Genomic DNA, 27700 nt, shown 5'->3' with positions numbered 1-27700 from the left:
ATTGCTTGTGGATGAACACAAGCGGGCGAAATGGGAGGAGCACCTAAGAGGTTGTAACCTCTCTACCGGTGTGGGTAAACTTTGGTCCACCGTAAAGTCCCTATCGAATCCGATTAAGCACAAAGACAAAGTTTCCATCGCCTTTGGCGACAAAGTGCTGTCGGACACGAAAAAATGCGCGAGCGCTTTCTGCCGACAATATATAATGCATTCTACGGTCGACAAAGATAGACGGAGAGCCAATAGACACGCACATAAACACAAATTCAGCGCGTCACCAATCACCATCACCGCTAAAGAGGTTGAGGACGCCATTGGTCGTGCTAAACCATCCAAAGCAGTGGGCCCAGACGGCATAGCCATGCCGATGCTTAAAAACCTAGGGAAAGAGGGTTTCAAATATTTAGCGCATGTCTTCAACCTGTCTCTTTCCACCTTTGTCATACCCTAGAAATGGAAAATGGCCAAGGTGGTCCCGCTACTAAAGCCTGGGAAACCAGCTAACATAGGTGAGTCGTATCGTCCGATATCTCTCCTATCGCCAGTGGCAAAGACGCTTGAAGCCATTTTGCTCCCTTATTTCCAAGCCAATTTGCAGCTAGCCCCTCATCAGCATGGCTTCAGAAAACTCCATAGCACTACCACCGCGCTAAATGCCTTTAGCAGACAGATAAATTGCGGTTTAAATCAATACCCCCACCATAGAACACTACTCGTAGCGCTAGACCTATCAAAAGCTTTCGATACCGTCAACCATGGCTCGTTACTGCAGGACCTGGAAGGGTCTACCCTTCCCCCATGTCTTAAAACGTGGACCGCAAATTATCTGGGTGGTCGGCAGCCATCGGTGCAATTTAGAAACGAAGCATCAAAACCAAGGAGAATTAAACAAGGGGTGCCACAGGGTGGTGTCCTATCCCAATTTTGTTTAATTTCTACATATCTAAGCTACCTTCACCACCGGAAGGAGTCACAGTCGTTTCCTACGCCGATGACTGCACAATAATGGACACAGGCCCAGGCCCAAAGATCGATGCGCTATGCAATAAAATAAACGGCTACCTCCCTGATCTCTCCAGTTTTTTCGCCTCGCGAAACCTGGCATTATCACCGACTAAATCTTCCGCGACCTTATTTACAACATGGACGTCCCAAATGTCGACCATTTTGAACATCCACGTCGATGGCACTACGCTACCGACTGTCCTACACCCCAAAATCTTGGGTGTGACGTTTGATCAGGATCTACATTTTGGTGAGCACGCAGCCGCAATTGTTCCGAGAATTCAGAGCCGTAACAAAATCCTCAACTCCCTCGCTGGCAGTACTTGGGGAAAAGATAAAGAAACGCTCATGACTACATACAAAGCAATTAGCCAGCCGATTACGTGCTACGCGTCACCCATATGGTCGCCAAGCCTAAAAATCACCCACTGGAAGAAACTACAGGCCTGCCAAAATACTGCTCTCAGAATCGCCACGGGCTGCCATCTTATGTCCCCAGAACACCATCTGCATAATGACATCTGATTGATGAACCAGCACCGCCTAGGGGCTTAAGGAGTCATCTCCGTAAACATTTTGAGGAAATACGGCACCTGAGAACCCAGCCGTATGAAGTGAAAAAACACAAGCAGGTCCTTGGTGAACTCCATAAACAGGCGTCGGACCTTTATGCCGGGTATTGCCCGGTGAATCCAGTACTTAACGAAAATTATTCAAAACTCGCGGAAGAGGAACGCATACTCCCCAGGGAAACGCGTGTCACTCTTGCTCAACTTCGTTCTGGATACTGTAACAGGTTAAACTCTTACCTATCCAGAATCAACCCCGACATACAAAATGTATGCCCCGCTTGTTGTTGTTGTTGGAGCGATTAGGTTACTCCCCGAAGGCTTTGGGGAGTGTTATCGATGTGATGGTCCTTTGTCGGATACAGATCCGATACGCTCCGGTAACACAGCACCATTAAGGTGCTGGCCCGACCATCAAATAGACGAAACGACGTTCTGCACAATAAACGGAGACGCAACCACACGTATGGTAGGAAGCTGTCATAGCTCGCCAGATATCTCAATCGTGAGCGCAGAACTCGTAAACTGCGTCAACTGGCAGCCGATGGTAACATTGGCATCCGACCACCCGCCCATACTTATTTCGTTCGAGCGTACCGCCGACTTCATCGTCACCGAAAAACGCACTTTCATAAACTTCAAAAAAGGAAAGTGGGAAGAATATAAATCTGCAACAGACAGCAGCTTTGCTGCCCTCCCTATCCCGACTGATGCTCGCCAAGGGAAGCGTGCCTTCCGTAAGGTCATTGAATCCGCCTCGGCACATTTCATTCCCGCCGGGAGAATTCCCGAAATCCGGCCCCACTTCCCGGCGGAGGCCGCGAGCTTAGTAAGGGAATGCGACCTGATAAGACAGCTTGATCCAGGCGACCCCCAAATAAGGGATATAAACCAACGCATCAGATTGCCTGTGGACGAACACAAGCGGGCGAAATGGGAAGGGCACCTAAGAGGTTGTAACCTCTCTACCGGTGTAGGTAAGCTTTGGTCCACCGTAAAGTCCCTATCGAATCCGACTAAGCACAAAGACAAAGTTTCCATCGCCTTTGGCGATAAGGTGCTGTCGGATGCGAAAAAATGCGCGAGCGCTTTCTGCCGACAATATATAATGCATCCTACGGTCGACAAAGATAGACGGAGAGCCAATAGACACGCACATTAACACAAACTCAGCGCGTCACCAATTACTATCACCGCTAGGGAGGTTGAGGACGCCATTGGTCGCGCTAAACCATCCAAAGCAGTGGGCCCAGACGGCATAGCCATGCCGATGCTTAAAAACCTAGGGAAAGAGGGTTTCAAATATTTAGCGCATGTCTTCAACCTGTCTCTTTCCACCTTTGTTATACCCGAGAAATGGAAAATGGCCAAGGTGGTCCCGCTACTAAAGCCTGGGAAACCAGCTAACGTAGGTGAGTCATATCGTCCGATATCTCTCCTATCGCCAGTGGCAAAGACGCTTGAAGCCATTTTGCTCCCTTATTTCCAAGCACATTTGCAGCTAGCCCCTCATCAGAATGGCTTCAGAAAACTCCATAGCACTACCTCCGCGCTAAATGTCATTAGCACCCAGATAAATTGCGGTTTGAATCAATATCCCCACCATAGAACAGTACTCGTAGCGTTAGACCTATCAAAAGCTTTTGATACGGTCAACCATGGCTCGTTACTGCAAGACCTGGAAGGGTCTACCCTTCCCCCATGTCTTAAAAGGTGGACCGCAAATTATCTGGGTGGTCCGCAGGCATCGGTGCAATTCAGAAACGAAACATCAAAACAAAGGAGAATTAAACAAGGGGTGCCACAGGGTGGTGTCATATCCCCGCTTTTGTTTAATTTCTACATATCTAAGCTACCTTCACCACCGGAAGGAGTCACAATCGTTTCCTACGCCGATGTCTGCACAATAACGGCCACAGGCCCAGGCCCAGAGATCGATGAGCTATGCAATAAAATAAACGGCTATCTCCCTGATCTCTCCAGTTTCTTCGCCTCGCGAAACCTGGCATTGTCACCGACTAAATCTTCCGCGACCTTATTTACAACATGGACGCCCCAAATGTCGACCATATTGAACATCCACGTCGATGGCACTACGCTACCGACTGTCCTACACCCCAAAATCTTGGGTGTGACGTTTGATCAGGATCTACATTTTGGTGCGCACGCCACCGCAATTGTTCCAAGAATTCAGAGCCGTATTAAAATCCTCAAATCCCTTGCTGGCAGTACCTGGGGAAAAGATAAAGAAACGCTCTTCACCACATACAAAGCAATTAGCCAGCCGATTACGTGCTACGCGTCAACCATATGGTCGCCAAGCCTAAAAACTACCCACTGGAAGAAGCTACAGGCCTGCCAAAATACTGCTCTCAGAATCGCCACGGGCTGTCTTCTTATGTCCCCAGAACACCATCTGCATAATGAGGCGAGAATACTCCCCATCAGGGAGAGAAATGAGATGCTGACCAAACAGTTTCTGTTGAATACCCAGAAACCTGGGCATCCCAACAGACATCTGATTGACGAACCAGCACCGCCTAGGGGCCTAAGGAGTCATCTCCGTAAGCATTTTGAGGAAATACGGCACCTGAGAACCCAGCCGTATGAAGCGAAAAAACACAAGCAGGTCCTTGGTGAACTCCATAGACAGGCGTCGGACCTTTATGTCGGGAATTGCCCGGTGAATCCAGTACTTGAAGAAAAATATCCAGAACTCGCAGAAGAGGAACGCATACTCCCAAGGGAAACGCGTGTCACTCTTGCTCAACTTCGTTCTGGATACTGTAACAGGTTAAACTCTTACCTATCCAGAATCAACCCCGACATACAAAATGTATGCCCCGCTTGCAATCTGTCCCCACATGACACCAACCATCTCTTTAATTGTAATGTGGAACCAACGCCTCTAACACCCCTTTCCTTATGGTCCACCCCTGTTGAAACGGCAAGTTTCCTTGGACTCCCGTTAGAGGATATTGATGACAATTTGTGATCGGTCGCGGCTATTAGGTGGGGCGAGCATTGCTACAACAACAACAACATATCTGGCGAGCTGTGACAGCTTCCTACCATACGTGTGGGGGCGTCTCCGTTTATTGTGCAGAACGTCGTTTCTTCTATTTGATCCGCCAACATCTGACCCCTACTGTCCGCCCGCAAGTTTGAATGCCATAGATCATGATGGGCATTGAAATCGCCTAAGATAATGCGATTGTTGCCAGTGAGTAAGGCCCTGATATTAGGGCGGTATCCACTGGGGCAACAGGTGGCAGGAGGGATGTAGATGTTGATGATTTCTAGGTTTGCATCGCCTGACCGGACAGATTGTTTCATTTAATTTGTTTCGTCCCTCCCACAAATTGTTGTCCTTATGGTTTCCTATGTTGGCTGGGGACGAGCTAATAGGCGCGATATACATACATAAAACAAAAAGTTAGCAATATAATCCTTATCATACTTACGGCACAGTTACTTTTTGCTCTTCCGTTGTAAATTCTTCTTCGGTCACAAAGGTTATTGAATAAATTGTGTCGCTATATTCAGTATTTTCTTCATCTTCAATGGGGTCGTTTTTGATAAATTCGCTTAACTCGTCTTGTGAATTTTCACAATAATCCAGCAATAGTTCGTTTTTTAGTAAATGCTCAGCAGTACTCCATTGTGCTGATTCCGACTTAATTGCTTGCTGTTTGCCTTCAAGAGCCGTTTCTGTTTCTGGAAGAAGTGAGTTTGGTAATAGTCTAGTTGAGGGGTCGACTGCTAATACGCTACCAAAAATATGGTAATAGTCTAGTTGAGGATAATCTAGTTGAGAGGTGTCAAACGACGCGTATTAATCTCGAGAACTATAATCCGGTGGCGGAAAAGAAAAATTTTATCTCTGTCCGGAGATATTTGCATTTGAAGTTGGCGATTTCCATGTGGTTGTTGTTGTGTTTGTACCCCCAAAAAAAATTGTGCATCACCGTGGCGGTAGCCACGGTTATACCACACACCCGGACTTGGCATGGCGTAGCCCAGGGTTATTTTTTATAATCGCGGCCGAAGGCCGCCAACGCAGAAAGGTGTTCTGTGCAAAAATACTATGGATCCGACCCCCGGTTTCGGAGGTACCCGCGGGTCTTTTTTCGGTTTTTCGTTAATATCTTTTGAACGCGTTAAAATTTTTATTTTCCGCCTTCGGATTATTAGTACTGATTTCAAGACGCGTCGTTTGACACCTCTCGATATTTTTGGTAGCGTATTAGCAATCGACTCCTCAACCAGACTATTACCATCTTCTATTGCTACATCCATCATCGACATGTTTAAATCATCCCATTTTTTAGAAACCATTTCTCGCATCTTATGGTCGGATTGCACGCACAATTTTTGGAACCGATATACACTTATCAATTGGTGCAAGCATTTACAACAAATTTTTTTTGGTAGCTCGTCAATTAGCTGGACTTCCACTATTTGCGGTATTGTGCTGGATAACAAGTCAGCTATTCGTAATTCGTCGCATTCCTCAATAGTTTCAAAGATAGATTGGTGTTGTGGTTCAGTGCTGCCTTCAGATGTGAAGGCTTCCAGTTTAATCATACAGGTCCGGCAGAGGTAATCGATATATAGATCCCTTTTATCCATTTGAGTGAGTGTTTTTGCTTCAGTAAAAATTATAAAAAACACCACAGTAAACCACTAAGAGAGACTTAGGGATGAAGCAATTCTAGAAAATGCAATTAGGTATTCACACTTTTGACCCGATACCAAGAACATTTGTAGTCGATACTTTTGCATCGACTACTCAGATATCGGAGAAAAGGAGTTGTATCGACAAACACTCGATACGCTCGTAAAAGCCTTCCGCGATTTACAACCAGATTGACTGAATTTTTGTATGTGTGCGTGTCGGGTATTTGACGCTTGCCCCGCGACTATCAAATAAAAAGCCATCAATCAACATTTGCATTGAGAAACCGTAGCGTTCGGACATGAATATTCCGTCATCGGATGATGAATTTTTTTACTTGCAACTACAGCAGTTTTATTAAATAATAAAAAAATTAATAATAATTTTATTAAATAATAATAAAAGCTTTACATTCCATAAAGCTGCTAAACATTGATAATTTTCAATAAATTTTAATATGAATTGGTGTTCTTCCGCGCACTTGTTCATTTTGAATGTCGACACAAACTAAATACAACACTGCGTTTTGTCAATCACACCCCGCGACTATCAAATAAGCTAGCGTCAAATGAAAAAATCAAAAATTTTTGATTTTCATCAACGTGTAGCCGACAACAAATACGTGTGTCACGAAGCCACCCGACTGCACTAACACACACAAAATTGAGTCAATCTGGTTGTAAATCGCGGAAGGCTTTAACAATTAATTTGATTATTACTTTTAAGGCGGTGACACAATAGGGGGACTCATGATAGCATATAAACTTATAAGGTGTAAAATTATATCCATTTACACACGCGGTTATATAAACGCACCTAGTAATACTCTTGATAAACTTGATTGTTTTTCAGCTGTATTATTGCCAAAAAAATTTTTTTGATTGTTATACAAATTAAAAAATACCAAGATTAAGTGAAAAATCAAAACTAAAACGCCTTTACTTGCTGATGTTGGAGATGTCTGATGAAAATGCCGGCTGTAATGTCTGCAAGGTTGCATTCCTTTGAGTTTACCGCGTTTACACAATGAAATGTGCGCGTAAATTTATACAAATTGTGTAAATGATTTTTCATACAAAATTTGACAGCTCGTGCGTAAACTAGATAAATTTATACGTTTACACACTTTATAAGGCATTTATACGGTTACATGAGTCCCCCTAATGACATTTTTCATATAGATGTGTTTAACACAGGCATGCTTAACCAACGAACCGATATCATTTCGTTACGATAATTAACGTTAATAAACGAAACAAAGTCATTTCGTTTCGTTTATTAACGTTAAGAACGTCAAATTAACGAAATTATTTCGTTTCGTTTTCTGCCATATCAAAACGAAATCAAATCGTTTATGTTGATTATTATTTTCAAACTATGCTGGCAAAGCTGATTGATGGCGGAATCATTAAAGGTGAAAGCATTAGCCAAGCTGATTGCAACTTATCTCATGAATTTTGACAGTTCGAACATTTCTCAGAGTATTTTTGACATTACCACCAGAGAATTACACAAACAAATTACATGGAGTTTGTGTGTGTATGTGCGCACGTTGTTACCACCTCACGGCTTCACCATGGCTATAGCATTGCCAGCACAATTCAAACATAAAGTATCACGTTTTTATATATGTATTTTTAGAGGAATTTTCTTTTTCCATAGGCTAGTCCGATCTAACCGCTGATTAGTGCAAATAAAGTATCACGTTTTTGTTAACGTTTTTAACGTTAACGAAAGCTTTTCGTTTCGGTTAAAAACGATATACAATTTATCTTGATAATTTCTTTATCGATAATATTTCGAAGTGTTTCAACGGAAACGGTGGAAATTTTTTGATAAACGATTAGCTTAACGTTAAGGTGCATCCCTGGTTTAGCACAAGCTTATGCATTCCAATAATATCGCCACAATCAACCAAGATGTTGCGTTTGTAAATATGAAGGAACTTCAGACGTGGCAATTAAAATTTATTAGGCCTTGCCCATTCACACAAAAAACTTCGCGAAGCACTGTTATAAACATTCTCCCTATAAAACAAAAATACTTGCTAACATATTTTGTGTCGTAATCGATTGTTATATTGCAGTTTTAATTGCGAAAAATGTTAGAAAATTTACCAGCCAGTGAGAAAAATAATTTCACTTGCAAAGTGTGCCAACACCCTTAGCCAAAGCAACTGTCAAATTCTTCTTTTATGCTTTACTTGAAACAAAATTTGGGAGATGGCTACTTTTCAATATCAGATGGCGCAAGTGTCGCTCATTCTACCGTTGTCCATAAAAATACGAGCAATCTACTCATAATGCATAACCATGAGTTAAACTCATCTATATGAAAAACTGTTTATGTGTCGGAGCTGTTACTATTGTAACGAATGTTAGCAGCACTGAGCGATGCTATCGTCTCTAAGCCGATGCCAAGCAGTGACGTGAATTCACATCCATAGATCAATCATTATGTACCTACATAAACGAAACAATAATTGCGTCTACACATATGTACCATGTACGTATACGAGCAGCGGAGAGTCAATGCACAAACACATGCATATATCTGAGATACTCCTATAAGTATGCAATGAGAAAAACTATAAAATTGTGCAATTGTAGTTACAGCTGAGAAGTCTGAGAGCTGCTGGACTAGTAGATTCTGGAAGCGCCTAGAAGATGTATAAAATTGTGCAATTGTAATTACAGCTGAGAAGTTTGAGAGCTGCTGGACTAGTAGATTCTGGAAGCGCCTAGAAGATGCGAAGGTTGAAATCAAAGAGTATAAAGGCGACAATTGTAGAGGCGCTGGAATTCAGTTTGATTTGAGTTGTCAAGCAGTTTCGACTAAGACGATATCTAGCGAGCAATAGCAGTATTATTTTGAAAGTCAGTTTCATTTAAGCTATCAGTTTGGTTATTAAGCCAGCTAATTGCAAAGTATAAGTGTTATTGTGAAGTACTTTAATAAAGGCCATTTTCCATTATTCAACATTGGAGTTATTTATTCAACAGTTTACTGATACGATTCCCACAGCGGGTTAGGGGGGGTCAGAATATACCCGCGGTAGGTATGCCTGTCGTAAGAGGCGACTAAAATACCAGATTCAAGGGGCTGTGTAGCGCAACCCTGCAGGTTGCCAGCGCAACATATAGCTTCTCCAAACCCAATTGTCAACCTCACCTATCCGCGGCGAATCCTGTTTCACTAACAGACGAGGCTCTGGCGACCCTAAGCTCCTTATGGAACTTGGGGTTGGGGAGGGAGGGGATGGCCTGAAGGTTTGATGTGGCCACATAAATCGTTCCCGAGATGGTCGGGCCAGCACGTTAATGGTGCTGTGGTACCGGAGCGTACCGGATCTGTATCCGGCAAAGGACCATCACATCGATAACACTCCCCAAAGCCTTCGGGGAGCAACCTTATCGCTACAACAACAACAACAACGAACTTAGCAAAAAGGGCAAATAAGATGATTTGCAAGCAAATTCGTTGCAATATGTTAAAAGTAGTTTATCCTGTAAACTTTGCTGCTGTACTTAACGTGCCCCTTATGTACTTCATGATTCGTTTTACAGCATTAATATGTGCTGCAGTTGGTCGCTCCAAATATCGGCTCAAGACATTTATAGCATAACTGATATCTGGCCTTCTCCGATTGCCAAATACATCAGACTGCCAACGCCTTCTCGATATGGAAGTGATTTTTCGTGCTCGTCGTTTACAAAATCACTAAGTTTTTGATTGCAGTCCATCGGAGCTGATACTGCTTTACAATCCATCATGTTAAAACGATTTAAAACTTTCATGGCATATGCTTTTTGGTGTATGTGGATTGAATTATCGGATAACTTTTCAATTTCAAACCCCACAAAATATTTGGCTTCAAATACTTTTACTTCAAAATGTTGTCGTAAGTATGAAATGATCACATCAATTTCGCTCTCTTCATTGTTGCTAACAATCCATCACCCACAGAGATGGCGATAATGGTTATTTTATTGTCCTTCTTACGAACAAACACACATGGATCTGAACTGCTAGGCGTGAAAGCGAATTTGCGAATGAAAAACGTGAATTTTTAGTTCCAGCATCGCGAAGCTTGCTTAAGTCCATATAAGCTTTTGATTAATTTGCATACGCACCCACTCTTGTATTCATAACCTACTGGTTGTTTCATATAAACATTTTCCTTTAGTTCACCGTACAAAAAAGCTGTTTTAATGTCGAACTGAACTAGCTTAATTTTGTGACTCACTGCCAAAGTCAAAATTAATCGAACCGACGTATATTTCACTACTGGACTAAAAGTTTCTTCATAATCGACACCATACTGTTGTGTGAAACCACGAACAACTAAACGCGCTTTGAATCGTTCTATCGTGCCATCGTAAATAAAATTATATGTTGGCATTGTCAAAGAAAAATAAAATTGTTTACTTCAGTAACTTATATTCATCACAGCAGAGACAGTTCCAGTGCCTCGGGTCCTTATAATAATAATAATAAATTATGTATATTCATTTTTAAGTTTCTAACATATGTATATGTAATACTTCTATATTGGCAGTAGCATAATGAAATTTAAAACTGAATTTTAACTGTTGGTTACAATTTCTTAAACAATAATTGCTGCGACTATAATGATAAATTGGTTTTAAAGAAGTTTTTATTGTAAAAATCGGTTATTAAATTCTAACCATGCAGTTTCGTTTACTCTATTTGCATATACATCGATTGCTGAGTGGAATAGCATCCTACCCCGGCTGCCGTTTCGAGAACGCTCTTTCCCAGAAAACGTTTGAATAACGCCCTAACTCAGAAATTTTTTCCAAAGACGTTCACATCAGAACTCGGTGTCAAAATGCATACGTTCTTTAACAGAATTCGGAGATAGGGCGTTTCCGAAACAAATTCTGAAATAGGACGTTATTTAAACGTTTTCTGAGATAGAGCGTTTTCGAAACTGCAACTGAGGTAGGGTGATATTCCACCCATCAGTCGATGTTTGCCTTTTTATATGGGAATGGTTTGTCCAACACTAAAAACAAAATTTAATATATCAATTTTCATTTTGCCTTGAACATCTTCTTAAAATTTGAGAACATAGGTATGGAGAGTACTAAAAAAATCGGTATTACGGATTTTTGAGGTGGAGAAGGTTTTGATTTCCTTAGCCAATCAGCTACAGCTCCACATAGGGTGTCAAACCGCGCTTCATCTTTCTTTCGTTTAGATGACGTCGATGGAGCGGCACGTGGCCCTTCTTTGGATTGGGAGGACGTAGATGGAGGGACCTTCCATGGTCCACTTCCCGGACAAAATTGTCAATCTAAAGCATCCGCAAATACCCTTGAACACAGACACAGAAATCAGTGTAGTCGTTTACGAGGAGTTCAGACACAAATATACGTACAAAAAAAATATATATTAAAATATTACAGCCTGAAAGGGCCTCAAGCAATGTTTAAAGTTTCAGGTCTCTAGGTTTTCGGGAAGTTCCTTGAACGAAATTTGCATGTTCGGACTTTTTTTGAATTTTCACGATCCCTGGATCACCTATCAAAACTGTCATTGGATTCTAAAGTGTTTACCAAGTTTTAAGACTCTAGCTCCACGGGAGGTAACTCAAAAATGGATCGAAAATATGCCCTAATATTATACTAAAATTTGCTGAAAAAGATGAGACATATATATTTTGCTGATTTACAAAGTGGGTGCAGTACCTGGTAGATTTTGTAGTATCACTATAATATATGAGCAACCTTTTCATAGACCGGGTCACATATATATTTGTATGCGCCAGTGCATATATGTATTATGGTGGATGTCACCAGGTAGTATCACCATAATATATATGGGGTATTCCATCCCATTTGGACCAATTTTGAACCCAACCTCCTTAGAATTGGCTGAAAGTTTTTCTTCTTTTTCTGGCTTACGAAAGTCGTTTTTCAGAATTTTTTCATCCAACTCAAAAAAAGTTATGAATTTTTAAAAAAACACCGTTTTTGTTTTCAAACGCTATAACTTTTTCAAAAATTGACCGTTTGGGATCTTTTTTCTTAAATTTGTTTTCAAATGTACTTTTCGGAAAAAATTCAAAAAAATGTTTAAAGTTTTTTTTTTTGTAATTTTTCAGTTTTTCGAGATTTTTCGAATTTCGCAATTTTTTTTTTTCTCATAAAAAACTTCAATCAATTCTGCAATCATCCCCACTAATCCCGGAGTGGGCCGATTTTTTTTTTATTTAATTGAAAAAAAAAACTAAACATTTTTTTGTAGTTTTTCCGAAAAGTACATTTAAAAACATTAAAAAAAAAAACAAAAGATCCCAAGCGGTCAATTTTTGAAAAAGTTATACCATTTTGAAAACAAAAACGGTGTCCAACTCAAAATAAGTTCTGAATTTAAAAAAAAAACGGTGTTTTTTCAAAATGCTATAACTTTTCCAAAAAAATTTACCGTTTGGGATCTTTTTTTTTAAATTTGTTTTAAATGTACTTTTCGGAAAAAATACAAAAAGATTTTTAGTTTTTTTTTCAATTAAATAAAGTGGGGATGATTGCAGAATTGATTGAAGTTTTTTATGAGAAAAAAAAAATTGCGAAATTCGAATAATCTCGAAAAAATGAAAAATTACAAAAAAAAACTAAAATTTTTTTTTGTATTTTTTCCGAAAAGTACATTTAAAAACAAATAAAAAAAAAAAAAAGATCCCAAACGGTCAATTTTTGAAAAAGTTATAGCATTTTGAAAACAAAAACGGTGTTTTTTTAAAAATTCATAACTTTTTTTGAGTTGGATGAAAAAATTTGAAAAAATTCTGAAAAACGTCTTTCGTAAGCTAGAAAAAGAAGAAAAACTTTCAGCCAATTCTAAAGGGGTTGGGTTTAAAATTGGTCGAAATGGGATGGAATACCCCATATATTTGTATGCGCCAGTGCATATATGTATTATGGTGGATGTCAAACCGGGCTAAGTGCCAGGCCCCTGACAAAGTTCAGGAAGATTTTGAGTATCACCATAATTTATATATTTGTATGCGCCAGTGCAAATATGTATTATGGTGGATGTCAAACCAGGCTAAGTGCCAGGCCCCTGACAAAGTTCAGGAAGATTTTGTAGTATCATCATAATTTATATATTTGTATGCGCCAGTGCATATATATATTATGGTGGATGTCAAAACCGGCTAAGTGCCAGGCCCCTGACAAAGTTCAGGAAGATTTTGTAGTATCAACATAATTTATATATTTGTATGCGCCAGTGCATATATGTATTATGGTGGATGTCAAAACCGGCTAAGTGCCAGGCCCCTGACAAAGTTGAGGTAGAAATTCTGGTGATATCAACATAATGTTTTTAAGTAAATGGGCCAGTGCAAATATCTCCAGTTTCGGATTGACTTTATGGCCATTTCGGAAAAGCTGGCCCACAAGAATTTGGTGATCACAACTTTCTCCACACAAAGAACATTTCTATACAAATTTTTTCTTGTGTACAACAAAATATCACAAACGCATGAAAATTCTCAACTTCATCTACAAATATGTTTTGACAGAACGAACATTTTTATTTCCGCCTTCGGATTATTCACTTTATGACCATTTTGGAAAATCAGAATGGACATAATGTCAATATCGTCTAATATCAGTTTGATGATCAACATTTTCTCAGCGCAAAACACCTATCTACACAACTGCTTTCCTGTGTACAACAAAACACAATCACACGAAGTAAAACGTATAAGAATTAAACATTTTCTTTTCTTTTACTAAATATGATTATTACTTACTTGCGTGGTTTAATATGGCGCTGCAAAAACGGTATTGCGTCCATATACATCCAGTGGCCATCCCTATCGCTTGCACCACTTGCCGATGGCGCATGCATCCCACTGGATTCCCTGACGAACCGACTTCGCAGAGCTCTCCATCGCACACCACACTGCTCAACTACAAATATACATTGCAAAACAAAGCGTTCAAAATGTTTGGAACAGTTGGAGGGGTTCTTCTTGGCAAAATCCCACTCCCATCATTAAATTTTACTTACCATTTATTTCGGTGGCGGCCGCCACAGCATTCCGCGCCCGTTCTTTGTCCAGCCGATTCCTATACGACACTAAACTTTTATCATAAACGCCGGATGCATTTGCACAGCTTCAATTAGCTGAATGTCCATTTTCTTTTACCTTTTTAATATAAAATTGAATAAATAAAAATTGTTCACTACACTTTTTCACTTTTGTTTTCGACGCGCGAACTTGTATACAAATGTCAAATTCTTCTTCTTATGATTTGTTTGTAACAAAATTCAGGAGTTTGCTACTTTGCAATATCAGATAGCGCCAGTGTCGCTCATTCAACCCTTCTCTATAAAAATACTTGCAATCTACTCATAATGCATAAGCTTGTGTTAAACTCATCTATATGAAAAAGTGCTTATGTGTCGGACCTATAATACACTAAGGCCAGAACCATGTGCGTAGGTTTCTGTGTAATTGAGGGTATTATATATTTAGATTTAATGGTTTACTCCAAGTACGATAAATTATATTTAGATTTAATGGTTTACGCTAAGTACGATAAATTATATTTAGATTTAATGGTTAACTCCAAGTACGATACATTTTTAGTTTTTTAAATGTTTTTAATTTAATTTTTTGTCATTTCGATTCCCGCACTATCCGCCATTTTATTCTCTACCGCATGAATAGCGTCCTTTTATAGCACGCGGTTGAGTTGTGGGGAAAAACGACCTTGATGCGACGACGTTACAAAACGATGTGTATTAACATCTCAGCAATTATATTTTTTCTTCGTTTCAATGTTTTCCGGAATAATTAATGAACTGTCATTTCGATGACAGCATGAAACGTGCATGTGTTAGTGGAGAGCGAAAAAAGCTTTGAATGGGTGGGTGAACTACCCTACAAGACAGGTACCCGTTCCCTAATTGATTACTTAATCGTCATCAATAACTTGTTCACCAATTATCGTCTTAATGACTTTTACATTGCTGTCGTGAAAAAGGTAACGCATGTGCTCTCTCAAAATAGTGTACGTGTGACTCTCTTTCTCGCTCTTACCTATTGTGTTTTCGACATTCCTTCTCGCTCGATGTTATTTACATTTTTAAGTTACTTCATCAGTTATGTTTTCGTTATCGCTAACCAAAACATATGCAACAACAACAATACGGGTAACTGGTCTATCGGTTACCCGTATCGGTTACCTTCTGTCAAATCGCTTTTTCTATGAATGAAACGCGTCCTTTATGTTCAGATAATATTTAATTATAAATTATTCATATATACAATGTTTTTTTAGAATTTAAATTATTGCCTTATTAATCTAGCGAACTTTACATATGTGAATTTTTATATTTATAAACTATATAAATACATTAACGTCTATTCATAGTCGTGCCCTTTCCGAAACCTTGTTTTGAAGTTCTTATTTTTCCTGCGCTGGTAGTGTTGCTCATCAGTTTGCAGTCATATTAGTTTGGTAGGTATAGTAACATCAGACGTAGGGAAATTAGGAAGCATGTCAGGAGTATCACCAGAATCCAAAGAAGCATGGTGATTCGTCACCTCCGTTTTCTTCCATATCCGGATTCATTCCATACTAGTAATTATAAATATCTTGTAGATGCCACATAGGTGTAACCATACCCTCAAGATATTTCCGTTCAAATCTTGTGGTGTACACGTAAACTTGTATTTGTTCTAAATTATTCACCACATTCTAAACATAGAAAAGATGTATTAAGTGTTTGCGTAAATACCATTGTGATTACAATATGGACAAACATTCAATTCTAAACTTTTCGTTGTTACATCAATTGTTTCAGCGTGTTGTACACGTAAATAAAAATTCATACTTGAATGTATTTTCGTCTTCCAATCGCATAATTTACATTTTAAATAATGACTATTAGGCATATGAGAAATCTCATGGTCCAATAATTTGTTGAAGCTTGGTGTAGCTGCTTGAATAACACAAAATTTACATTTTGCACCACGTTCGTTATATTTAAATTGTAAATGTTCTGGTTTCTCTACACGATGCATAAAGTTTAGATGCTTTTTCCAACAATGTGCTGAATTTAATTGAAATACATACATTGGGCATTGTCTCATGATAAATTTTCCATAAATATACTGAGCCTCTTTATGTAGGCTCTTTTCTTAACATCTAATTCTGGCCGTACAGGATATGACAGTTTTGCTTCAGGTTATAATCCACACTCATACTATTTTCAGATTCTGTTTCATAATTTTCATCATTTTCAACATTGGACTTTGCATCAACATCATTATCATCATCGTCATTTTTTGATAACTCTGTTTTAAGCTTCATATTTATCAAAGGTTCATCTTCCTTAGTATTAGAATTAGAAACATTGTCATCTTCGGTTAAGTTTTTATCAAGTTTAGCTTTTTTCCTAGGTTTAAATTCTTTACTATCCGTACTAGAATTAATACCATCATCAACATTTTTCGTGGTCTGTTTGAGTTTTTAAATTTGCCAATGGTTCGCCTTTATCAGTATTAGAATCAGAATGGCCTTGGCCATCTTCACCGTGTTGCAAAGTAGGCGACACATGTTGGTGTTGATGTTTGCGCATATTGCGGATATGTTGGTGGTTCACTAGTCATTAATTGTTTAGAAGTTTCAACTTGTTGCGTTTGTTGTTGTTGTTGCTGGCTGATGATGTGGTGTTAACGTTTGTTGTACAATTTATTCGGGTGATTGCACATATTGTTGGTGTGTTATAGTGCTGGAAATCCTTCCGATATTGAAAGTCCTTGATTAGTGTAATCCCCACGTAGTGAACTACTCCTGTGACCGCGTCCGCGGTAACTATTACATCTGAAGGCGCTTAAGTTACAGGCATAGCTGACATCGCTTATATAACAGGTTGACTCTAAAGTAAAAACCAAAACAAAATATTAGAATCAGTGTTTATGAATAACATATTTAAAATAAGCTCTTACAACAACGTGATCGGTGGCTACATCCCCGTGAAAGTAGTGTGGTGTTCCTCCTTGTATAAACGTAGATACTGGATGTGCTCAACCGTGCAGTTTTCTTCTAATTTGAGCAAATGTATGTTCTTACAGCCACAGCTGGAATATTTGGGATATTTCTATCCTCACATCGTCAAAATCAAATTACCTAGAATGAAAAAGAAACTCATATCAGTAAGAATAGATTAAAAGTTTTTAATATAAGCCGAAAAGTGTTCCATAAATAGGGCTCCACACATAGCTCTTTTCCAAAGGCACAAGAGAAATTTCAGATAACTAGAATCAGGACCTGGTAAAGTAACTTCAAAGGCGATTTAGTCGCCACTACTTCGTATGCGCATTTCTCTACGCTCCCTTTCGGCATGCATCATCAATTTCGTCATTACTATAAAGGCCATCTTGCTCACAGCAATCCAACAATCTATTTGTCCGCAAATTCGTGGAACTAAATTCCTAATGGAAGGTTCCTCTCCAAAAACTCTGTTTACAGACAGTCTTTCGCCGTGAAAACGAGGGCAGTGAAATATTACATGTTCTGCGCCTTCCAATTCGGACGGACAGCTTGGACAGAAAGGATCCTCCTCTATCCCACGCTTATGTAGATATTCCTTTAAGCCACCGTGCCCGCTCAATATCTGTGTGAGATGGTAATTTAGTTTGCCGTGTTTTCGCTCGTACCATTCCGCTATATTCCGGACTAGCATGAAGGTTCAGCGCTCTTTTCTCGAACCTTCCCGCCGTTCTTGCCACCTAACTATTGTTCGTGACCTTGCGGTTTTCTTAGCATCTTCAGATGGTCGGCTGAATCCAATGCCATACAGATCGGCCATTTCACCTGAGAGTAGATCTACTGGGATTTTCCTGGATAAAACATGGATCGCGTCGTCGGAACAGCACATGCTATTCGTATAGCAGTAATGCGGTAGGCTGCTAGTATATCTTTTTGGTGGACCATTTTAGATCTGTGCCATACTGGTGCTGCATATAATATTATAGAGCTGGTTACGTTGGATAATCGCTGACGGGTAGCTTCGCTTGGGCCGCCGATGTTGGGCATTATTCGCGTTAGGGTTCCACTAACTCTAGAAACTTTGTCCCCCACCGCCCTGAAGTGCTCCCTAAAAGTTAGTTTTGAGTCAATGATTACTCCTAGATATTTCAAGGAGGGCTTTGAATTTATTTGAAAATCTCCTATGGTTAGGACCAACTCATCCACAGTCCGCTTTGAGCTCACCAGAACCACTTCTGTCTTATTGCTAGCCATCTCCAGCCCCGTGTTCGTCAACCATTCCTCTATTCTTCCCATGGCGTCATTACATAATGCTTGGAGCAGATCAAGTTTCTTGGCCACTGCTACTACGACAATATCATCTGCATAGCCGACAATTTCCGTGCCTCCGGGAAGGTGGTTTTGTAGCACCCCGCCATACACCGCATTCCAAAGAGTTGGACCTAGAACAGATCCCTATCTAATCTATCTATCTATCAAATTATTCGGAGCAGGTACGGAACTTGTCTTGGGACACCCAAAGTGCACCCACGCTTCTCATGGCTCCAGCGGGTTAGCGGCTTCCTAGAACTTAAGCCACTTGTTGCTTCTAGATCTAACATATGTCAGCTGGAGTCTTAGCCCGGCAAGCGCAGGGCACGAGCACAGAATGAAATCGATCGTTTCCTCCTCCAACTCGCACTTCCTACATCTGCTATCACTGACCAAGCCTAATTTAAAGGCATGTGACGCCAGAAGGCAGTATCCAGTAAGAATACCCGTCATGAGTCTAGTCTACAGTTTAATGATAATAAAAATATAAGAATCAGTGTTTATGAATAACATATTTTAATTAATCTCTTACAACAACCTGATCGGTGGCTACATCGCCATGTAGGTAGTGTGGTGTTCCACCTTGTATAAACGTAGGTACTGTATGTGCTCAACCGTGCAAATTGACATTAGCAGTAACATTATTTACATAAACATAGCTTGGTATTTGTGAAGGCCTCAATATAGCATACATTGGTCCAGTTCGGTGTGCACCAGCCACTGGTACAAACACTTTTGAATGCATAGCTTTCATATAGGATGGATGTCCAGCAGTGCTCCGGTTGTGCCAATATGTAATGGGCTGCTCCGTCTCTTGGTACGGCTGTATAGGTATAGGCGGGTGCAATGTATTACTAGGCTCAAGATCGGAAGGTACATAGATGGCTCGAAGACGCCAGAGGGGATTGGAGCCAGAGTTTTCGGACCCAGAACCAAAATATCAGTAACTCTAAAAGCACATCCGAGCATTTTCGAGCGGAAGTATTCGCCATAAGTTAGTGCGCTAAGCTGAACCTTCAGCGCTGATACCCCAAAGAAACAATTGCCATACTCAGTCAGGCAGTCAGGTTCCACTAAAGGCACTTGCGGCGTTCGAAATAAAGTCAGCACTTGTCCTTCAGTGCGTAGAAAAGCTGAATCAATTAGGAGCACACAACGTAGTACTGTTGGCCTGGGTCCTAGGCCACAGGGGAGTGGAGGGCAATGAGCAGGCGGACTCCATGTTTAATTTGTTGCGTCTCTCCCACAAATTGTCAACCCCCCAGCAGATCCTTGCAGCGGGTCTGCACCATACTCTCCTCTTCCGGGAAGGTATCGACCCCAATCCGGGTCCTTCTCCTGACCCCAGTACTGAGAAATGGGTTTGCTGCGTTTGCCGGAAAAGAATCTTTTTAGGACGGTCATATATATAAGGGCCTGAAATATTTCAGTGAACTTCCTAATCACATAAAAAGTAGTAATAACTTCAATACTTTTAAAAAAAGTTTATTGGAGCATTGTAAAACCATTCCAATAAGATAGTTTTTTTCTTTTATTTTTTTACATGATATACCGATACTGGAGCGCGAAAAGGGAATGGTAATAATGGTAGCAGCAAAATACAATGCATCCGGCCCTAAGGAAAAGAAAATCGGTCGCCACCTGTAACTCCAGACAGTTCCAACAACTAATTTCGCTGGAATTCGGTATTTCCAGCTGGTATTTACTGTTGCTGATCGGAATCATTCGCATTCCGACAGCATAAATATAACAATAAAATTATATAATGTGTAACAAAAATAACGAAAATAAGGCCAAATAAAAGTTGGAGCAAGGGGGATTGGAAACACGTCCTTTTCAACCTCCCATTATATGTTGAGCTGTGCTAATCGGAATCTTCATGCATTCCGACAGCGTCTTTACTAAACAAAGTTGAGGGGTGATTGGATACACTTATTTTCAATTTCCAACATCCAAAGACATGTTTAGCTTCATTGATCGGAGACTAATACATTCCGAAAGCTTAAAATACACATATAATTGAAAAATATAAGTTCCAAATTTTGTTGCCTTAAGCTGGGAGCACTGGAGGATTGGAAACGCGTCCTTTCCAACCTTCCTTTGATGAGTGGCTCCCAGACTCGTCCCTCTGTCACGCTAGTAAATATGCTGATCGGAATCACATGGCATTCCAACAGCATATTCAATAGAAATAAGTGATTATAACAATGAATTGTACTTAGTAGTTTAAGTTTTGGGCCTAAACAGCCGTAATAATAAATAAATTAAATTAAAAAAATAAATACTCTTGTCAGTGTTTCACGTGCAAGGGATGGTTGCATCGGACAGGTTGCTCTGGGCTAGATTCCAAAATCCAGCGTCCTCGTAACTTTTATAAATCTTTTGTGGCTCTTGTTGTACACGGCCTCATTACATTATGAGGAAATACGGCACCTGAGAACACAGCCGTTTGAAGCTAAAAAACACAAGCATGTCTTCAGTGAACTCCACAAACAGGCGTCGGACCTCTATGCCGGTGATTCCTGTACTCAAAGAACAAAACTAGCAGAGGAGGAACGCACTCTCCCTAGGGAAACGAGAGTAGTCACTCTAGCCCAACTTCGAGCTGGATAACGTAACAGGTTAAACTCTTACCTATCCACAATCAACCCCGACATACAAAACATTGTCCTGCTTGTAATGTGTCCCCACATGTCACCAACCATCTCTTTAACTGTATTGTGCAACCAACGCCTCTAACACTCCTCTCATTATGGCCCACCCCTGTTGAAACAGAAAGTTTCTTTGGATTCCCGTTAGGGGACATTGATGACAATTTGTGATCGGTCGCACCTATTGGATGGGGCGAAGCACTGCTACTACAACAACAACAGGCGGACAACACGGTAAGAGAGGCAGCAACTGCATGACCCATCGATCCCGAGCCGTTCCTGCCAGTTGGCCCACAGGGGCATCTATTAGTAGAAGAAAGGGAAATAGGGAAGAACACTGGCGCAATATGCCAGGCCTGAGTCAATCTAAGTTACTGTTAGGGGGTTACAGGACAACTCGATATAGGGCATTAATAGGCCTCTCAAAAAGATAACCTAAGAACCCCAACGGCTATTCTTACAAGACACTGTAGACTGAACAGTCACATGCAAAAGCTGGGTATAGTATCGAACAACACATACCGATTTTGTGATGGATCAGCAGACGGTGGACCATATCCTTCTAGATTGCGGCGCAATTTCAAGACGTAGGGCTAAGTTTATGGGCTCACCATGGCCAGAGCATTCCCACATTTAATCCCTCAAGCAAAGAACACTGCTGGGGTCCATCAAGGAAGTCGGCTAGGATGAGGTGCTGTGAAGGAGATGTGCAAGTCACTGTGCAATCCTCAATAAATGATCTATCTATCTACGTTCGGGTAACAAGCACCATTGTGGTACTAGCCCCACCATCTCGGGAACTATTGATATGACTACATTAAACCTTCTAGGGATTGAATATTAATAATGCCGGCAATGCGAAAGCCTGCTAAAATGCACCATTCTCCATGGAATGCTCGATATATAACTTTCCACGTTTTGAAACAGTGATGAAAAGAGCAAAATTTACAATAATTTTAACTGGCTGTGGGTAGTAAGGTGTTGATGTCCTCTCTTAACGCAATGTAATGACAACTGCGATGCAGGGGAAATGACAAAAATCTTGCAAATATACTGATAATAATTCATTTTTCCTACCCTTCTATGCAGTTCTATGCATACATATATATGTATTTTTCTCTCCAAATGCTAATTAAAAAAATTAATTGGTTTTCACATGAACTTCGAACTCTGTCGTATTTGCATTCTTCAGTTGATTATCAACAAAAGCATGACAAATTATCACTAAAAAATTCATACATGTTGCTTATATATTTAATATGGTAACCAATTTACTTACCCTTTCTGGTGCGATGATTCCTGGACAATCGGGCCTGACTAGACGCGATTTTTTTTGCCTTAAGAGAGCGTGCTTAACGCGAACCCTATCATGTTATGGCACAACTTTAAATAAAAAAAAAAATAAATGTAAGGCGCGATAACCTCCGAAGAGATCTAAGGCCGAGCTTCTCTTCCAATTAGCGTCGTGCTCCTCTTGATTTTCCCTACAAATTGGCCGGACGGGACCTACATGTTTTATGCCGACTCCGAACGGCATCTGCAAGGCAGATGAGTTTTCACTGAGAGCTTTTCATGGCAGAAATACACCCGGAGCGCTTGCCAAACACTGCCGAGGGGCGACCCCGCTTAGAAAAATTTTCTTCTAATTGAAAAACCATATTTATAAAATTTTGATGTTGCTTTGCCCGGGGTGCGAACCCAAGGCATACGGTGTGGTAGGCGGAGCACGCTACCATCACACCACGGTGGCACAACTTTGGTGATGCAAAAAATCAAAGACATTTCTGCTTCTAATGCTTCTAGGATAGCAGCAGCAGCTCCCGGTGGCACCACATAAATAACAGTTGCAGGCCGATCAGTTGCCTTTTTTGCTCCGGCTACCTATTCAATTTTAATTCACATTACATTATCTACTATTGCAATTTTTATCACTACAAATCAATATAAATTACCGAAATACTGGCAAACCAAGATGCGTAGTTCCAGCCTTTTTTAGGGAAATACATCCAACCAGTTTGGTACCGTATTCCAAAGCATGTTGCTTGTAAAGTACCTTGTTTTTGTAGATTTCCTTTGATTTTGGCATATTCTGAGCTGAATCGCAACCCGGCGGAGATGCTATCTATTAGAATAATATAACATTTTTTTATTATTTAAAAATGCACATACGTATGAATGAAAATCAGAAAGTAAATAATCTTGTTGTTGTTGTAGCGATAAGGACACTCCCCGTTATGGACTTTGGTGGTCCTTTGCCGGATGCAGATCGGGTACGTTCCGGGAACCATTAAGGTACTAGCCCGACCATATCGGGAGCGATTTAGTTGACATAAAACCTTGTAGGCCATCCCGTCGATTCTATACAACTTAATATGGTAACGATTTAAAAGACGGTGCACCACCCAATTTTTATCAAAAATTATCAAACGTGGAATCAAAAGGCGCGCTTCGAGCTCCGTTTTTATTATTATTTGATATTTTTAAATTAGGTGGTGTACCGTCTTGTAAAACTTTACCCTTAATATTATTTTGGGCGAAGGCCGCCAACGCAAAAAGATGGTCTCTGCAGCAATATTCTTAATTTCCGTCACATGTCACAACTCAAATTAACTTAATGTTATTTTGGGCGAAGGTCGCCAACGCAAAAAGGTGTTCTCTGCAACAAAATTTTTAATTTCCGTCACATGTCACAACTAAAAGCACAAGATATTTTTCGTTGTAAACAATTTATATTTTTTTTGCGTTTCAATTTTTCCGGAATAATTAATGAACTGTCATTTCGATGACAGCATGAAACGTCGATGTGTTAGTGGAGAGCGAAAAAAGCTTTGAATGTGTGGGTGAACTGGTTACCTCCGTCTTGTAGGGTAGTTACCTCCGTCTTGTAGGGTGGTAGCACTCATGACTCAACAATATCGTTGGCTCATCTCTACAGAAAAAACATGCCTTTGTTTAGATTGTCAAAACCAGCGTGTTGGTGTTAGACGAATGGAATGGAATGAAGGCATAAGGCAAGGTGTACACGAGGCTACGCGTCATAGACGCTGCAGGCGAAATTTGTACGCTTTGATGCCGAACACATGTATTTGAATGGAGAGCTGCATACGAGGCGTCAGCTGCATGAAAGCGACAAAGCATGAAATTTTCGTGTAGCTAAGCGTACAGCAATGTTGGTCGCTGAGCGTACGTACTCTTGAAAAAAAGGAAGAACAAGATGTTTGTTTACATTTTTTTGTATGCAAATTTGTGTAATTAGTTAAAAAATTTTACTTTAGCTAATAAAAGTGCGTGGAAGGTACATTACCAAAGAGAAAAAGAGTATTAAACACCACAACAGCTTGGTTAGACATTGTTGAAGCGTTTAAAAGGCTAAAAAGTGTTGGAAACTAGAAATCACCTTTTCTCTAGTCCGCGGTGGTTCAAAATTGCCTTTCATAATTTACGAAGGCACGGGGATGCAAACAACGTTTAATACCTATATTCATTTGGTTTCGGGGACGGATATAGCTGAAGAAATTAAATTTTTTAATTTTTTCAATAATTGTTTGCTTTTTGTAGCGACGCTCAAAAGTAGCTTCGTGTGCAGATCTTGAGGCGTAGAGAAATTGTAGCTATATGAAATATCTTGTACGCGTCTATGACGCGTAGTCTCGTGTGCACCTTGCCTAAAACTTAGCAGCTTTTGTGTGTAGTAAGAAAATGTTGTGTTGGTTTCATTTTGAGTTTGCCATCTCCTTCTGACAATCCCTACTCCAGTGAAATGAAAAAAATAAAATCAGCTGATGAGATGAGCCATATAGTTGAGCCATGGTGGCCCGGATATAAATATGTGTACATCAGTGTATACATAAAAGATTTTGTCATATTCAAAAGCAAAACCACGGAAAGGGTAAACAACTTGAAGAAAATGTAAGGAAAATAAATAGTTTGTTTACATACGAAACTATTTAAGTGCGTGCACACTAAGCGACGCGACACGTTCCACAAAATATTCGCGGCCTAATTGGTCAACTTGGTCGTGTCGTGTCGTCCGACTGTCGCTATATGTGCATGGTTCCAAAAGAATATTTTGACGCTACGTGTCGCGTTGCTTAAGCCCCCATTACTGATACTTAGCATAGACTTGACTTGACTTGGCGTAAACTTGGCAACTTAGCCACGATTATACTCCACTTGGCGCATAAAATCTGGCATCATAATCAGCGTTGAAATTTATTTTTAAATAAATGTCAATTTGTATGACAAAATGTCGAAATGAAATGGAAACAAACAAATGGCATCTCAAAATGTAAACGTCACTTAGAACTTACATAGAAAATCAAAATTCAACAGACTTCTAAGTCAAGTTAAGTTTTGAGTAATCAGTAACATGCAATGTTCATTTAACAGAACTGTAAGTGACAGTTCGCAAGCCAAGTCAAGTCTATGCTAAGTATCGGTAATGGAGCCTTTAGTGTGCACGCACTTTTAAATGTTAATATTTCTATAAGTATCTTCAATTCTTGTGTACGTTTCTTCTTCTTATTTTCAACAAAACAGATGTTGTTGTTGTTGTTGTTGTTGTAGCAGTGCTTCGCCCCAATTAACAGACGCGACCGATCACAAACTGTCATCAATATCCTCTAACGGGAGTCCAAGGAAACTTGCTGTTTCAACAGGGGTGGACCATAGGGAAAGGGGTGTTAGCGGCGTTGGTTCCACATTACAATTAAAGAGATGGTTAGTGTCATGTGGGGACACATTGCAAGCGGGGCATACATTTTGTATGTCGGGGTTGATTCTGGATAGGTAAGATTTTAACCTGTTACAGTATCCAGAACGAAGTTGAGCCAGAGTGACACGCGTTTCCCTGGGGAGTATGCGTTCCTCTTCCGCAAGTTTTGGATACTTTACTTTGAGTACTGGGTTCACCGGGCAATTCCCGGCATAAAGGTCCGACGCCTGTTTGTGGAGTTCACCAAGGACCTGCTTGTGTTTTTTCGCTTCATACGGCTGGGTTCTCAGTTGCCGTATTTCCTCAAAATGCTTACGGAGATGACTCCTTAATCCCCTAGGCGGTGCTGGCTCGTCAATCAGATGTCTGTTGGGATGCCCAGGTTTCTGGGTATTCAACAGGAACTGTTTGGTCAGCATATCGTTTCTTTCCCTGATGGAGAGTGTTCTCGCCTCATTATGTAGATGGTGTTCTGGGGACATAAGAAGACAGCCCGTGGCAATTCTGAGAGCAGTATTTTGGCAGGCCTGTAGCTTCTTCCAGTGGGTAATTTTTAGGCTTGGCGACCATATGGGTGACGCGTAGCACGTAATCGGCTGGCTAATTGCTTTGTATGTAGTCATGAGCGTTTCTTTATCTTTTCCCCAGGTACTGCCAGAAAAGGATTTGAGGATTTTGTTACGGCTCTGAATTCTCGGAACAATTGCGGCTGCGCGCTCACCAAAATGTAGATCCTGATCAAACGTCACACCCGAGATTTTGGGGTGTAGGACAGTCGGTAGCGTAGAGCCATCGACGTGGATGTTCAAAATGGTCGACATTTGGGACGTCCATGTTGTAAATAAGGTCGCGGAAGATTTAGTCGGTGATAATGCCAGGTTTCGCGAGGCGAAAAAACTGGAGAGATCAGGGAGGTAGCCGTTTATTTTATTGCATAGCTCATCGATCTGTGGGCCTGGGCCTGTGGCCATTACTGTGCAGTCATCGGCGTAGGAAACGATTGTGACTCCTTCCGGTGGTGAAGGTAGCTTAGATATGTAGAAATTAAACAAAAGTGGGGATAGGACACCACCCTGTGGCACCCCTTGTTTAATTCTTCTTGGCTTTGATGTTTCGTTTCTAAATAGCACCGATGCCTGCCGACCACCCAGATAATTTGCGGTCCACCTTTTAAGACATGGGGGAAGGGTAGACCCTTCCAGGTCTTGCAGTAACGAGCCATGGTTGACCGTATCAAAAGCTTTTGATAGGTCTAGCGCTACGAGTGTTCTATGGTGGGGGTTTTGATTTAAACCGCAATTTATCTGGGTGCTAATGGCATTTAGCGCGGAGGTAGTGCTATGGAGTTTTCTGAAGCCATGCTGATGGGAGGCTAGTTGCAAATTTGCTTGGAAATAAGGGAGCAAAATGGCTTCGAGCGTCTTTGCTACTGGCGATAGGAGAGATATCGGACGATACGACTCTCCTATGTTAGCTGGTTTACCAGGCTTTAGTAGTGGGACCACCTTGGCCATTTTCCATTTCTCGGGTATGACAAAGGTGGAAAGAGACAGGTTGAAGACCTGCGCTAAATATTTGAAACCCTCTTTCCCTAGGCTTTTAAGCATCGGCATGGCTATGCCGTCTGGGCCCACTGTTTTGGATGGTTTAGCGCGACCAATGGCGTCCTCAACCTTTTTAGCGGTGATGGTGATTGGTGACGCGCTGAATTTGTGTTTATGTGCGTGTCTGTT

The 27700-nt window shown here is 40.6% G+C and overlaps 3 protein-coding genes across 22 annotated transcripts in view; 1 reads left to right on the top strand and 2 right to left on the bottom strand.

The window, feature by feature from the left end:
- LOC137244544 (zinc finger protein 141-like) overlaps nt 1-14168 on the bottom strand; it is a 128856-nt gene extending 114688 nt beyond the window's left edge. For 4 of the 5 annotated variants that reach the window (XM_067773653.1, XM_067773656.1, XM_067773654.1 and 1 more), the window contains exons 1-3: nt 14039-14168; nt 5852-6223; nt 5039-5291 (exon numbers count right to left, since the gene is read on the bottom strand). In XM_067773653.1, coding sequence (XP_067629754.1) covers nt 5039-5291; nt 5852-6223; nt 14039-14132 — 719 coding nt within the window. In that variant the 5' untranslated portion in view covers nt 14133-14168. The remainder of the gene's footprint in view (nt 1-5038; nt 5292-5851; nt 6224-14038) is intronic. The other variant, XM_067773655.1, reaches the window with a different exon arrangement.
- LOC137244548 (uncharacterized) overlaps nt 10440-27700 on the top strand; it is a 62925-nt gene continuing 45664 nt past the window's right edge. Inside the window, exon 1 of the mRNA XM_067773680.1 lies at nt 10440-10727. The gene's annotated coding sequence lies outside the window, so the exon portion shown is untranslated. The remainder of the gene's footprint in view (nt 10728-27700) is intronic.
- LOC137244546 (uncharacterized) overlaps nt 16119-27700 on the bottom strand; it is an 85915-nt gene continuing 74333 nt past the window's right edge. For 9 of the 16 annotated variants that reach the window (XM_067773658.1, XM_067773675.1, XM_067773661.1 and 6 more), the window contains 4 exons: nt 23206-23375; nt 22533-23134; nt 17249-17429; nt 16119-17178 (listed from right to left, as the gene is read on the bottom strand). Coding sequence is in view for 2 of the 16 variants with exons in the window: in XM_067773673.1 (XP_067629774.1) it covers nt 19244-19425; nt 22533-22576; nt 23034-23134; nt 23206-23375 (497 nt within the window). In the remaining 14 variants the exon portion in view is untranslated. The other 7 variants (XM_067773673.1, XM_067773674.1, XR_010951092.1 and 4 more) reach the window with 6 other exon arrangements.

This window comes from Eurosta solidaginis, chromosome 3 (assembly GCF_040869045.1).
Source record: "Eurosta solidaginis isolate ZX-2024a chromosome 3, ASM4086904v1, whole genome shotgun sequence".
In the NCBI taxonomy this organism is placed as follows: Eukaryota; Metazoa; Arthropoda; class Insecta; order Diptera; family Tephritidae; genus Eurosta; species Eurosta solidaginis.
This window is presented reverse-complemented; position numbering and strand designations above follow the sequence as displayed.